The sequence below is a fragment of the Coregonus clupeaformis genome, chromosome 1 (assembly GCF_020615455.1).
Source record: "Coregonus clupeaformis isolate EN_2021a chromosome 1, ASM2061545v1, whole genome shotgun sequence".
Taxonomy (NCBI): Eukaryota; Metazoa; Chordata; class Actinopteri; order Salmoniformes; family Salmonidae; genus Coregonus; species Coregonus clupeaformis.
Window position 1 is genome coordinate 23,910,110 of NC_059192.1, and position 13,410 is coordinate 23,923,519.

The window sequence follows — 13,410 nt, forward strand, 5'->3', positions numbered from 1 at the left end:
GCGCTGACCAGATGCTCTCGGGGTATGCGAGAATACATGATCACACAGGGAAAGAGCAGTAGGAGTAGCAGTGTTTTCTGTGGTAATCCATGTTTCCGTCAACGCCAAGAAGTCGAGGGACTGGAGGGTAGCATAGGCTGAGATGAACTCTGCCTTGTTGGCTGCAGAACGGCAGTTCCAGAGGCTACCGGAGACCTGGAATTCCACGTGGGTCGTGCGCGCAGGGACCACCAGATTAGAGTGGCAGCAGCCACGCGGTGTGAAGCGTTTGTATGGCCTGTGCAGAGAGGAGAGAACAGGGATAGACAGACACATAGTTGACAGGCTACAGAAAAGGCTACAATAATGCAAAGGAGATCGGAATAAAATTAACTAAACATTTGGGAAAGCGAGAGAGCGGGGCCTCCCTCACTTACGTTTCACTGAAACACTCAAATATAACTCTCCCAACTTCCACTTTAGAAATTATAATTGTTGTAAACTACAGCGGTTCAATGTTTTCTAGGAATAGACTAACTTATTTTATTCAGCTAGCTAACTTGGTACAGTATTCTTCCGTGAAAACCGCCCAGGGCACTGTATCCTATGACGCCATAGCTAACTAGCATGCTAGCTTCCAATAACACGGTTTAGCACCAATATTCGGTTACAACAAACTACCAATAGTGTGTTAACACGCTAAACAGATCATTCGTGTCCGTGTCTAACGTTGTGTAAAGTTTTGGGGTTAGTTTTGACAGTTTGAGTGAGTACGTCGTCAACTTATTCAGCCAGTTAGTTAGCTAGCTAGAATAGTTAGCATATTAGCTAGCCATTGCTCTCTGTCAACGAACCAACCCCTCCCCCCACGGTATGAAACACAAAGAGAGATCCAAGCTAACGTTAACTAGTCACCCATGTCTTGAATTCCTTTTGAACGACTCTGGTTACCAGTATGTAAAAATAAAATTAAAATAAATGTAGGTTATAACTGACCCTTAGTAGCTACTGTTAGCTAGTTAAGTGTAAAGCTAGCTACTGAATCGATTTAGCCAGTTCGCGTCTGTCCCAACGGAGAGAAAGCGTCTCCAAACATTACAGCTAGGTCGTTCGAGCTATTGTTTAGTTAGCTATCCAGGTAGCAACAAGCTAGCTACATTTCGAGTACAGTAGCTACTAACTACCTAACGTTAACGCTTCAGATAATGAGGTTTGAAAAACTGCTGAATGGTAGGTAGCTAGCTGGCATAATTACAGGTACTCTTAAGCGTGAAATAACATTGGAAACAACTATCCACAGTTGCTAATAGTTACCAGTAGCTATCCACTAGCTAGCTAGCTTTATTGGTCCAGGTAGTGGGTTAGCTAGCCTCGTGCTTCACCGGGCTCAGCCGAATACAATACTTACTTACAATAATTACCTACAATAACTACCTAGATAAACTACCTACAATACCTAACTACAATACCTACCTTCAATCTAAATACATGGTTTAAGCTTTACCCGACACCATATAAAGATGAAGCCAAGCTTACATCCCGCTTAGAGAAACACAACTTCACCCCATCGCGTCCTCCTTTCCTTTGACACTTATGGAATGCTTGTAATTATACTTCAGTATACCATAGTAACATCTGACAAAAAATATCTAAAAACACTGAAGCAGAAAACTTTGTGAAGACCAATACTTGTGTCATTCTCAAAGCTTTTGACCATGACTGTACACACAATACCCCATAATGGAAAAGCAAAAACCGTTTTTTTCTCGAAATTTTTGCTAATAAAAAAAATTGAATTACTGAAATATCACATTTACGTAAGTATTCAGACCCTTTACTCAGTACTTTGTTGAAGCACATTTGGCAGCGATTACAGCCTCGAGTCTTCTTGGCTATGACGCTACAAGCGTGGCACATCTGTATTTGAGGACTTTCTTCCATTCTTCTCTGCAGATCCTCAAGCTCTGTCAGGTTGGATGGGGAGCGTCCCTGCACAGCTATTTTCAGGTCTCTCCAGAGATGTTCGATTAAGTTCATATCCGGGCTCTGGCTGGGCCACGCTTGGCATTATGGGCTCCCGAATGGCACAGCGGTCTAAGGCACTGCATCTCAGTGCTTGAGGCGTCACTACAGACCCCCTGGTTCGATTCCAGGCTGTATCACAACTGGCTGTGATTGGGAGTCCCATAGGGCGGCGCACAATTGGCCCAGCGTCGTCCGGGTTTGGCCGGTGTAGGCCGTCATTGTAAATAAGAATTTGTTCTTAACTGACTTGCCTAGTTAAATAAAGATAAAAAATAAATTCAGGCCAAACAGTTCAATCTAGGTTTCATCAGACCAGAGAATCTTGTTTCTCTTGGTCTGAGAGTCCTTTAGGTGCCTTTTGACAAACTCCAAGTGGGCTGTCAAGTACCTTTTACTGAAGAGTGGCTTCTGTCTGGCCACTCTACAATAAAGGCCTGATTGGTGGAGTGCTGCAGAGATGGTTGTCCTTCTGGAAAGTTCTCCCATCTCCACAGAGGAACTCTGGCACTCAGTCAGAGTGACCATCGGGTTCTTGGTCACCTCCCTGACCAAGGCCCTTCTCCCCCGATTGCTCAGTTTGGCTGGGCGGCCAGCTTTAGGAAGAGTCTTGGTGGTTCCAAACTTCTTCCATTTAAGAATGATGGAGGCCACTGTGTTCTTGGGAACCTTCAATGCTGCAGAAAGGTTTTGGCACCCTTCCCCAGATCTGTGCCTCGACTAAATCCTGTCTCGGATCTCTACGGACATTTCCTTCAACCTCATGGCTTGGTTTTTGCTCTGACATACACTGTCAACTGTGGGACCTTATATAGACAGGTGTGTGCCTTTCTAAATAATGTCCAATCAATTGAATTTACCGCAGGTGAACTCCAATCGAGTTGTAGAAACATCTAAAAAAAAATCTAAAAACCTGTTTTTGCTTTCTCATTATGGGGTATCGTGTGTAGATTGAGGAAAAACATTTTTTAAATCCATTTTAGAAAAAGGCTGTATCGTAACAAAATGTGGAAAAAGGGAAGGGATCTGAATACTTTCCGAATGCACTGTATTTCAACAGTAAAATATAAAATATAGCATGTCAGCCCAAAATTCATAAAAATCAGTAATTATACTTAACAAAAACATAAAAACAACATGCAACAATTTCAAATAATTTACTGAGTTAGAGTTCATATAAGGAAATCAGTGAATTTCAATAAATAAATTAGACCCTAATCTATGGATGTCACATGACTGGGCAGGGGTGCAGCCATAGGTGGGGCTGGGAGGGCATAGGCACACCCACTTGGCAGCCAGTTCCAGCCAATCAGAATGAGATTTTCCCCACAAATGGGCTTTATTACAGACAGAAATACTCTTCACCCCCCCCAGATGATCCCGCTGGTGAAGAAGCCGGATGTGGATGTCCTGGGCTGGCGTGGTTACACGTGGTCGGTGGTTGTGAGGCGGTTGGACGTACTGCCAAATTCTCTACAACAACGTTGTTGAGGTGACTTATTGCTATTATAAACTGGTTACCAACGTAATTAGAGCAGTACAAAAATTTTGTCATACCCGTGGAATATGGTCTGATATACCACGGCTGTCAGCCAATCAGCATTCAGGGCTCGAACCACCCAGTTTATAATTCTTAATAAAGCACTGTGAATGACTTTATAAGATGAATACAAAAAAATTATATTGCGTGACACCACGAAAAAAATTTGGTGTTACCAAATCAGGGGCTGGTACCAACAACTGAAAAACTTAGCGGCACCAGTGCCTCCAGGGGAAAATGTTAGTCTGGACGGAGCCCTGCACATGCACTCATACAGACAGTCACGCACACACACACACACACAACACATACACTACCAGTCAAAAGTTTGGACACAACTACTCAAACAAGGGTTTTTCTTTATTTTTACATTGTAGAATAATAGTGAAGACATCAAAACTATGAAATAACACATATAGATTCATGTAAACAAACAAGTGTTAAACAAATAAAAAAATATTTTATATTTGAGATTCTTCAAATAGCCACACTTTGCCTTGATGACAGCTTTGCACACTATTGGCATTCTCTCAACCAGCTTCATGAGGTAGTCACCTGGAATGCATTTCAATTAACAGGTGTGCCTTCTTAAAAGTTAATGTGTGGAATTTATTTCCTTCTTAATGCATTTGAGCCAATCAGTTGTGTTGTGACAAGGTAGGGGGGTATACAAAAGATAGCCCTGTTTGGTACAAGACCAAGTCCATATTATGGCAAAAACAGCTCAAATAAGCAAAGAGAAATGACAGTCCATCATTACTTTGAGACATGAAGGTCAGTCAATACGGAACATTTCAAGAACTTTGAAATCGCAAAAACCATCATGCACTATGATGAAACTGGCTCTCATGAGGACCGCCACAGGAATGGAAGACCCAGAGTTTCCTCTGCTGCAGAGGATAAGCTCATTAGAGTTACCAGCCTCAGAAATTGCAGCCCAAATAAATGCTTCACAGAGTTAATTTAACAGACACATCTCAACATCAACTGTTCAGAGGGGACTGTGTGAATCAGGCCTTCATGGTCGAATTTCTGCAAAGAAACCACTACTAAAGGACACCAATAAGAAGAAGAGACCTGCTTGGGCCAAGAAACACGAGCAATGGACATTAGACCGGTTGAAATTTGTCCTTTGGTCTGGAGTCCAAATTGGATATTTTTGGTTCCATCCGCCGTGTCTTTGTGAGACGTGGTGTGGGTGAACGGATGATCTCTGCATGTGTATTTTCCAACATAACGCATGGAGGAGGAGGTGTTATGGTGTGGGGGTGCTTTGCTGGTGACACTGTCTGATTTATTTAGAATTCAAGGCACAATTAACCAGCATGGCTACCACAGCATTCTACAGCGATACGCCATCCCATCTGGTTTGGGCTTAGTGGGACTATAATTTGTTTTTCAACAGGACAATGATCCAACACACCTCCGGGCTGTGTAAGGGCTATTTTACCAAGAGGGAGAGTGATTGAGTTCTGCATCAGATGACCTGGCCTCCACAATCCCCCGACCTCAACCCAATTGAGATGGTTTGGTATGAGTCGGACCGCAGAGTGAAGGAAAAGCAGCCAACAAGTGCTCAGCCTGTGGGAACTCCTTCAAGACTGTTGGAAAAGCATTCCTCATGAAGCTGGTTGAGAGAATGCCAAGAGTGTGCAAAGTTGTCATCAAGGCAAAGGGTGGCTACTATGAAAAAATTTGTTTAACACTTTTTTGGTTACTACATGATTCCATGTGTTATTTCATAGTGTTGATGTCTTCACTATTATTCTACAATGTAGAAAATAGTAAAAAATAAAGAAAAACCCTGGAATGAGTAGGTGGTGTGTCCAAACTTTTGACTGGTACTGTATATAATGATGTTTCGCTACACTTTCATTCTATCACAATTTATTTTAAATTCAAATGTTACATTTTGAGAATTGTGAAAAGTCCTTAATGAGTGAAAAAGTCATTAGTCCATGTCCTTAGTAGAGTGACCTTTAAAGGTAATAGGGCTTCGTTTCAATGTGCTATTTAAAAAATTTATATTCTTGTACATTTTGTACAGTTCTCTGACGTGATGTATGTTCTGAAATGCAGGCAATACAAATTAATTATTTGAAATTCAACATTGTATCTTGATTGTGTGAAGGAAAGGGAGGGGATGAGATGGTAAGGAAGGCAAAAATATACTGAACAAAAATATAAAAGCAAAATGTAAAGTGTTGGTCCCATGTTTCATGAGCTGAAATAAAAAGATCCCAGAAATTTTCCAAAAGCCTATTTCTCTCAAATTCTGTGCATAAATTAGTTTACATCCCTGTTAGTGAGCATTTCTCCTTTGCCAAGATATCCATCCACCTGACAGGTGTGGCATATCAAGAAGCTGATTAAACAGCATGATCATTACACAGGTGCACCTTGTGCTAAGGACAATAAAAGGCCACTAATTTGTGCAGTTGTGTCACACAACACAATGTCAGATGTCTCAGGTTTTGAGGGAGTGTGGAATTGGCATGCTGACTGCAGGAATGTCCACCAGAATTGAATGTTAATTTCTCTACCACAAGCCACCTCCAACGTCGTTTTAGAGAATTTGGCAGTACGTCCAACCTGCCTCTCAACAGCAGACCACGTGTAACCACGCCAGCCCAGGACCTCCACAGCCGGCTTCTTCACCTGCGGGATTGTCTGAGACCAGCACCCTGGATAGCTGATGAAATTGAGGAGTATTTATGTCTGTAATAAAGCCCTTTTGTGGGGTAAAATTAATTCTGAAACTAACCCAAGGATTACATAAGGAATTACCCAGCTGCTGGGTCAATCACCCAACCCAATGTGCTGGGTTTATGTCACAAGCTCCACACACTGGGTTGTTTTAACCCAGCAATATAGTCTAATTTACCCAGCAGCTGGGTCAAGTGCTTAACCCAAGGTGCTGGATTAGAAGCACAACCCAACCCTGCTGGGTTGAATTAACAATGCTGTGTTTGTCCAATATTGACCCAGCGATTACCCAAATATGGTAATTTTAAACCCTGCATTTTTTTTGTATAACAATAATTAATTCTGGAAAAAAATAATATGAAACGCCATATTAGGGTTAACTCAATTGTTTCTTTTTTAAGATGCCAAAATGAAATGTTTTCAGTCATTGTTTTCAGTATCCAAATTTTGTTTGTTTTCAGTTTTCTGATTGTTTCGGTGCATGCATTAAACAAGCTTTGGACGAAGGACTTCCACAGGGCCACCATCTCCAAAGTTCACTCAAAAAGGCAATAGCTCTGAACTGGGTTTTTGTTGTTTTAATTATTGACATTTTGTTAAATATCTTTTAAACTTTCATTGGTTAATCTATTGATCAGTTATCACTTGGGTCATGTAAATAATTATGTAGTTGCCCCTTTAAACATCCTACGGTCAACATCCTGATAGTGTTCACATTTCTCTTATGTAAATGTTGTAGCTACATAAAAATATTAAATAAATAATTTATTTGGGTAATATCCTGTCTTTGTCCTTTTCTTCATTACCATGCTGATGATTTCAAGATGTATTAGATTATTTTTTATTTTTTATCTGGTAAGACATTGAATACGTTGTTTTGCATATTTACTATATTTAATGTTTCGTTTTTTTCTCTGAGAAGTAAGTTCATTTAAAGTTATGGTTTATGTAGATACAACATTTCAATGTTGTTAACGCACAGTAACCAAAAACCTGATCTAATTTGCATATTCATTTTGAGTTTGCAGCAAATTAGCAGCAAACAGTAGAATGTTCGCCACAAGTTGGCCAGAATGTCTTTGCCAGAAGTTCACAAGTTGCTGCAAATTTACCGCACAGTTTGCCACAAAACTAATTTGCATGTGAAAATATGAGCTGCTGACCACACCACCCTCTGGAGAGCCCTGCGGTTGCGGATGGTGCAATTGTCATACCAGGTGTTGATACAGCCTGACACTAGGCAATATTTAGTCAATATTTACAAATATTTATGATCGTTTTTATTAGTCTGTTTTCACAAAACAGCAGGGTTGTTTTCATGTTTTCCAATGTTTTTGGGGCAAGGATGCATTCAACTTGTGTGTGTCTGCATCGGTGTGCCTACATGCGAGTTTGTGTGCATTTGTGTGCCTACATCTGAGTGTGTGTGCCTACATGTGAGTGTGTGTGCTTACATGTGAGTGTGTGTGTGTGGGTGTCAACATGTTAGTTTCTGTGTACGACAGGGTTTCCATTAGCCGGTAATAGCTGGCTTTTGGCCCCCCAAAACATTACAAGCCGGTAAATAAAATTGGCCCAATTGTCCGGGAGAAAAAATAACTCCCATTGCAAAATAATGCTTTTCAGCCTATTTATTTATGAAAATACCAGTAGATGTAAATACATTTGACCATGTTTATCCGTCTATGGGTTCATTTGCATGATTATTGGAATTAAATTGGCGTACAGATACAGAGCCTAGTTTAAGTGGAAAATCTGTCAGACAGCGCAAGATTTGCTGCTACAGCTACTGTTGCTGCTCGAGTGAAGCAATTGTAAATGAAATCCTGTGTTTTATTTCTCAACTGGTAATTGAAGCGCACTTCTCATTCGCCATTCAAGTGCATATGATGGTAGGCAGGCTTCAGTGCGTCAAACACCACTTTGCAATTAGCTGGAGGCAGTATGTATTTTGAAAACATATACAGCCGTAGCCAAAAATATTGGCATCCTTGCACTTTTTTCAAGTAACTCACAATTTCCCACAAAAATTAGTTGAAATTTACCAAAGTAATTGGTCTCCACAATTCTTTATTTCACTGTTAATATTACAGAACCTTTGTTTTTGATTCAGAACTTAATATATTCATTTAAATCAGAAACTAAACAGAAATTGCATTGACAAAACGATTGACACCCTAGACTTAATATTTGGTAGCACAGCCTTTGGTCAAAATAACTGCAATCAAGGGCTTCCTATAGCCATCGATGAGCTTCCTGCACCGCTGTACTGGCAGTTTGTCCCACTCCTCGTGCAAATTGCTCCAGTTCTCCCAGATTTGAAGGGTGCCTTCTCCCAACCGCTGCTTTCAGATCTCTCCACAAGTTTTCAATGGGATCTAGATTTACATTTTAGTCATTTAGCAGACACTCTTATCCAGAGCGACTTACAGTTAGTGAGTGCATACATTTTTATATATATTTTTTTAAATACTGGAATCGAACCCACAACCCTGGCGTTGCAAACGCCATGCTCTACCAACTGAGCTACATCCCTGCCGGCCATTCCCTCCCCTACCCTGGGCCAATTGTGCGCCGCTCCATGGGTCTCCTGGTCGCTGCCGGCTACGACAGAGCCTTAGACCACTGCGCCACTCGGGAGATCTGGACTCATTGCTGGCCACTTCAGAACAGTCCAGTGTTTTGTCTTGAACCATTCCTGGGTGCTTTTTGAAGTGTCTTTGGGGTCATTGTCCTGCTGGAAGACCCATGACCTTCGACAGAGACCCAGCTTTCTGACACTGGGTCTGACATTGCGCTCCAAAATGCCTTGGTATTCTTCTGATTTCATGATGCCATGCGCGTGTTCAAGGCACCCAGTGCCAGAGGCAACAGCAAAACATCACTGAACCTCCTCCATGTTTGACTGTAGGGAAGGTGTTCTTTTCTTTGAAGGCTTCATTTTGTTTTCTGTGACAAAAGCTCCCAGAAGGATTTTGGCATGTTCAGGTGTGTTTTGGCAAATTGCAGTCCTCCTAGGTCTCCTACCATATAACCCCCTTTCATTGAATTGGTGACAGATGGTGCGAGTTGAACCTGTTGTACCTTGTGTCTGAAAGTCAGCTTGAATCTGTGTGGCAGTTGATCGAGGTGCTTTCTCCACCATTCGAACAATCCTTCGCTGCAATCTTCCATCAAGTTCTCTTGTGGCCACATCAAGGGAGGTTGGCTACAGTGGCATGGACCTTAAACTTCTTGATAACATTATCTACAGTGGAAACAGGAACATCATCATCTCTGGAGATGGACTTGTGTCTGACCTCCTCAGATAATTATCTGTTTTTCTTTATTTTCTCCATGGTCATTGTAGTGCTCACAGTGACACAAAACAGGAGAATGAGTCCTTTTCTCTATTCAAACTGGTTGAATTATAGATTGTTATATTGCAGGCACCTGCAACTCACCACAGGTGAGTTCAATTCCAAAGTAAAGGAGAATCATCTGCTTGAAATCTAATTATTTCTAACTACTTCTAGAAGGTGCCAATAATGTTGTCCAGGCCATTTTATGATTTCTTTGTGGAATAAGGTAACATTTAGTAGATTGTTCTGATGTTTTTGTTTTGTTCAACTGCAAACCAAAGACATACATATGTGGATACCAAAATATGTTTTAATTTCAACCGTTTTCTGGAAGGAATTGTGCATTATTTGAAAAAAGCGCAAGGGTGCCAATATTTTTGGCCACGGCTGTACTTAATTGTTTGAAACCTGAACGTTTTACTATATATTATGTAGCATGTTTAACTTTGCTTCAAAGTAGCCTAGCCAAAATATGACCAAACGTGGAGGCATTTATTTTATAAACTTCCATATGCCATTGAAGCCAGGAGCCTATTTCTCTCATGTTCAATTTTTTTCAAATCAACTGTTTTTAATTTTCCAGTAGCCAAAAGGCACAATCCGAGTCATATTAGCAACCCATGCATTAGATCTCCCCTCTTTCAAAATGTCTCATGAAACCGCTCGCATGTGCAGTATGCTTTTGACAAAGGTGTTTTTCCACTAATTGCATTATGGCACTCACACTCTCACTCACATGTAACACTTACAAAGTGAATACATTTTAAGCTAAACGTTCTGATCTGTTGCATCAGCCTCATTGCTTAAAAAATAAAATAAATGGAGCCTAGGCCTACCGGTTTTATGATTTGGGCTGTCTTGTCCCACAACTGTCCCAGAGTGTCACGACTCCCTCTGAAGCCTGCCACCTCTCCTTGTTCGGGCAAGCTTTGGCGTTCGTCATCACCGGCATTCTAGCCACTGCCGCTCCTCATTTCATCATTCCATTGGTTTTGTCTTGTTCATTACACACACCTGGTTCATACCCCCTCATCAGTACCTGTTCCCTCTGCCCCCTTCTCTTTGTGTGTGAGCTCCTTGTATTTTGTATTGCCAGGTTATTTTCCCCGTGTGCCTTGTTGGTTCTAGTGTGCCTGTTTTGCGCACTGGACTGTTTTGACGCATTAATGCATAACTCTGTTTTCCGGAATAAATCCTGTTATTCTGTGATTTACCCTCCTGCGCCTGACTCCTTCAACTCACCCATCACAGGTGCGGCGATCTGGGAGAGCGGAGGACCACAGCGCCAGTGGCACTCTAGTGGCACGAGAGGACATTCTCTTGCACGCTGTCGTCTGTGTTCTTTTGGGTCTGGAGGCGGCAGGCAGGGCACACTCGCGTCACCCCAGGTAAAAAAACACCCACACTCGTTCAGAGCCCTCTGCTGCACACTGTACCCTACACGTCCACTTTCCTGATTACACAGTAGTTCCCCAGTGTAAGGCGCTGGACGATTCAGGCGCAGCTGGTAACTTTATGGACAGGTCATTTGCACATAGTCTAGGCATTATATTGGTTCCCCTATCCATTCCACTCCCCATCAGAGCACTAGACAGTCGACCACTAGGGTCCTTGTTCGTTAGGGAAGTTACATTACCAGTCACTATGGTTACGCAAGAGACCCACAGAGAGCAAGTCACCTTTTTTTATTATTGAGTCTCCTGATTTCCCTGTTGTGTTAGGTCTTCCCTGGTTAGCACTACACAACCCCATCTTTTAATGGCCGCAGAGGGTTCTCACGGGGTGGTTGCGAGAGTGTCAGGGTAGGTGTCTAGGTGTTTCCGTTGGTGCAACCACAGTGGAAAGTCCAGACACTACCGCCACTGTGCAAATTCCCCCCGAATACTACAATTTGGCACACGCGTTTTTCCAAAACGCAGGCGACCAAATTACCACCTCATCGGGCGGGGGATTGCGCGATGAACCTCCAGGTAGACACTGTGCCTCCCAGGAGTCATGTGTATCCCTGTCGCAGGCTGAAACGGAGGCGATGGAGACATACGTCTCCAAGTCCCTGCGTCAGGAGTTCATGCGTCCCTCCACTTCGCCCGCCTCCTCAAGTTTCTTTTTTGTGAAGAAGAAAGACAGAGGTCTGCGCCCTTACATTGATTACTGAGCACTGAACAAGGGGACAATATGTTACAGTTATCCTCTACCCCTCATTCCATCTGTGATTGAATCAATGCATGGAGCGCGCTTCTTCACAAAATTAGATCTCCGGAGTGCTTACAACCTGGTGCGTGTCCGAGAGGGGGACGACTGGAAGACAGCATTCAGCACAACCATGGGGCATTACGAATACCTGGTGATGCCGTACGGTTTGATGAATGCTCCATCAGTTTTCCAGTCCTTTGTGAACAAGGTGTTTCGGGACATGCTTGGTCACGGTGTAGTGGTCTACATCGATGACATTCTGGTGTATTCCACCACGTGCGCCGAGCACGTGTCCCTGGTTCGCAAAGTGCTGCCCCCACTGTTGGAACATGACCTTTATGCCATGGCGGGAAAAGTGTCTGTTTTTTCAACAGTCTGTCTCCTTCCTCGGATATCGCATTACCACCTCAGGTGTGGAGATGGAGGGAGATTGCATTTCAGCCATGCGTAATTGGCCTACTCCAACTACGGTTATGGAGGTGCAGCGCTTTATTGGCTTTGCAAATGCAGCTCCCATCACATCTCTGTTGAAGGGTGGGCCATCCCGGCTCCGCTGGTCTGCTGAGGCTGACAGGGCCTTCAGTAACCTGAGGGTTCTGTTCACCTCAGCGCCGGTACTGGCCCATCCCGATCCATCACTACCGTTCGTAGTGGAGGTGGAGGCGTCCGAGGTAGGGATAGGCGCTATCTCAACGCTCGGGCACACCACCCTGTGCCTTCTTCTCCAAGAACTGTTGGCTATTGTCCTGACCGTGTGGAGGCACTGGCTCGAGGGGGCGAAGCACCCTTTCCTTGTCTGGATGGACCACCGTAACCTGGAGTACATCCGGGCAGTGAGGAGGCTGAACCCTCGCCAGGCCAGGTCGGCCCTATTCTTCACCCGGTTTGATTTTACTCTATCATACATCCTGGGTACGAAGAACGTGAAGGCAGATGCACTGTCACGGCTGTATGACATAGAGGAGAGGCCCATAGACAACACCCCCATACTTCCGGCCTCCTGTATTGTGGCGCCGGTAGTATGGGCGATGGACGCGGACTTAGAGCCATCTCCCCTTCAGTGTCCAGCTGGGCTGCAGTACGTGCTGTCTCTTGTCCATGATCATCTGATCTATTGGGCACACATGTCCCCCTCCTCTGGTCACCCAGGTATCGGTCGTACAGTGCGCTGCCTGACCGGAAAGTACTGGTGGCCTACCTTGGCTGTGAGGGTGTATGTCTCCTCCTGTTCGGGTGTGCGCCCAGAGTAAGGCACCTAGGCACCTCCCAGCGGGTAAGTTACAGCCCACATGGCCATGGTCCCACCTGTGTATTGACTTTCTCACTGATTTTCCCCTCTCTCAGGGTAACACCACCATCCTGGTCGTTGTGGACCGCTTTTCAAAAGCCTGCCGCCTCCTTCCTCTGCCCGGTCTCCCCGCAGCCCTGCAGACTGCGGAGGACCTGTTTACTCACGTCATCCGGCACTACGGGGTGCCAGATGACATAGTGTCTAACCGGGGTCCCCAGTTTACACCCAGGGTCTGGAAGGCATTCATGGAACGTTTGGGGGTCTCGGTCAGCCTGACCTCAGGTTTTCACCCCGAGAGTAATGGGCAGATGGAACGGGTGAATCAGGATGTGGGTAGG

General features: G+C 43.8%; 1 protein-coding gene across 2 annotated transcripts in view; it reads left to right on the plus strand.

Annotated features, from left to right (window-relative positions):
• Nucleotides 1-10,969, plus strand: part of LOC121540639 (choline O-acetyltransferase-like) — a 67,432-nt gene extending 56,463 nt beyond the window's left edge. For both annotated transcript variants that reach the window (XR_005995537.1, XM_041849677.1), the window contains exon 3: nucleotides 10,840-10,969. Coding sequence is in view for 1 of the 2 variants with exons in the window: in XM_041849677.1 (XP_041705611.1) it covers nucleotides 10,840-10,888 (49 nt within the window). In the remaining variant the exon portion in view is untranslated. The remainder of the gene's footprint in view (nucleotides 1-10,839) is intronic.
• The last annotated feature ends 2,441 nt before the right edge of the window (nucleotides 10,970-13,410 follow it).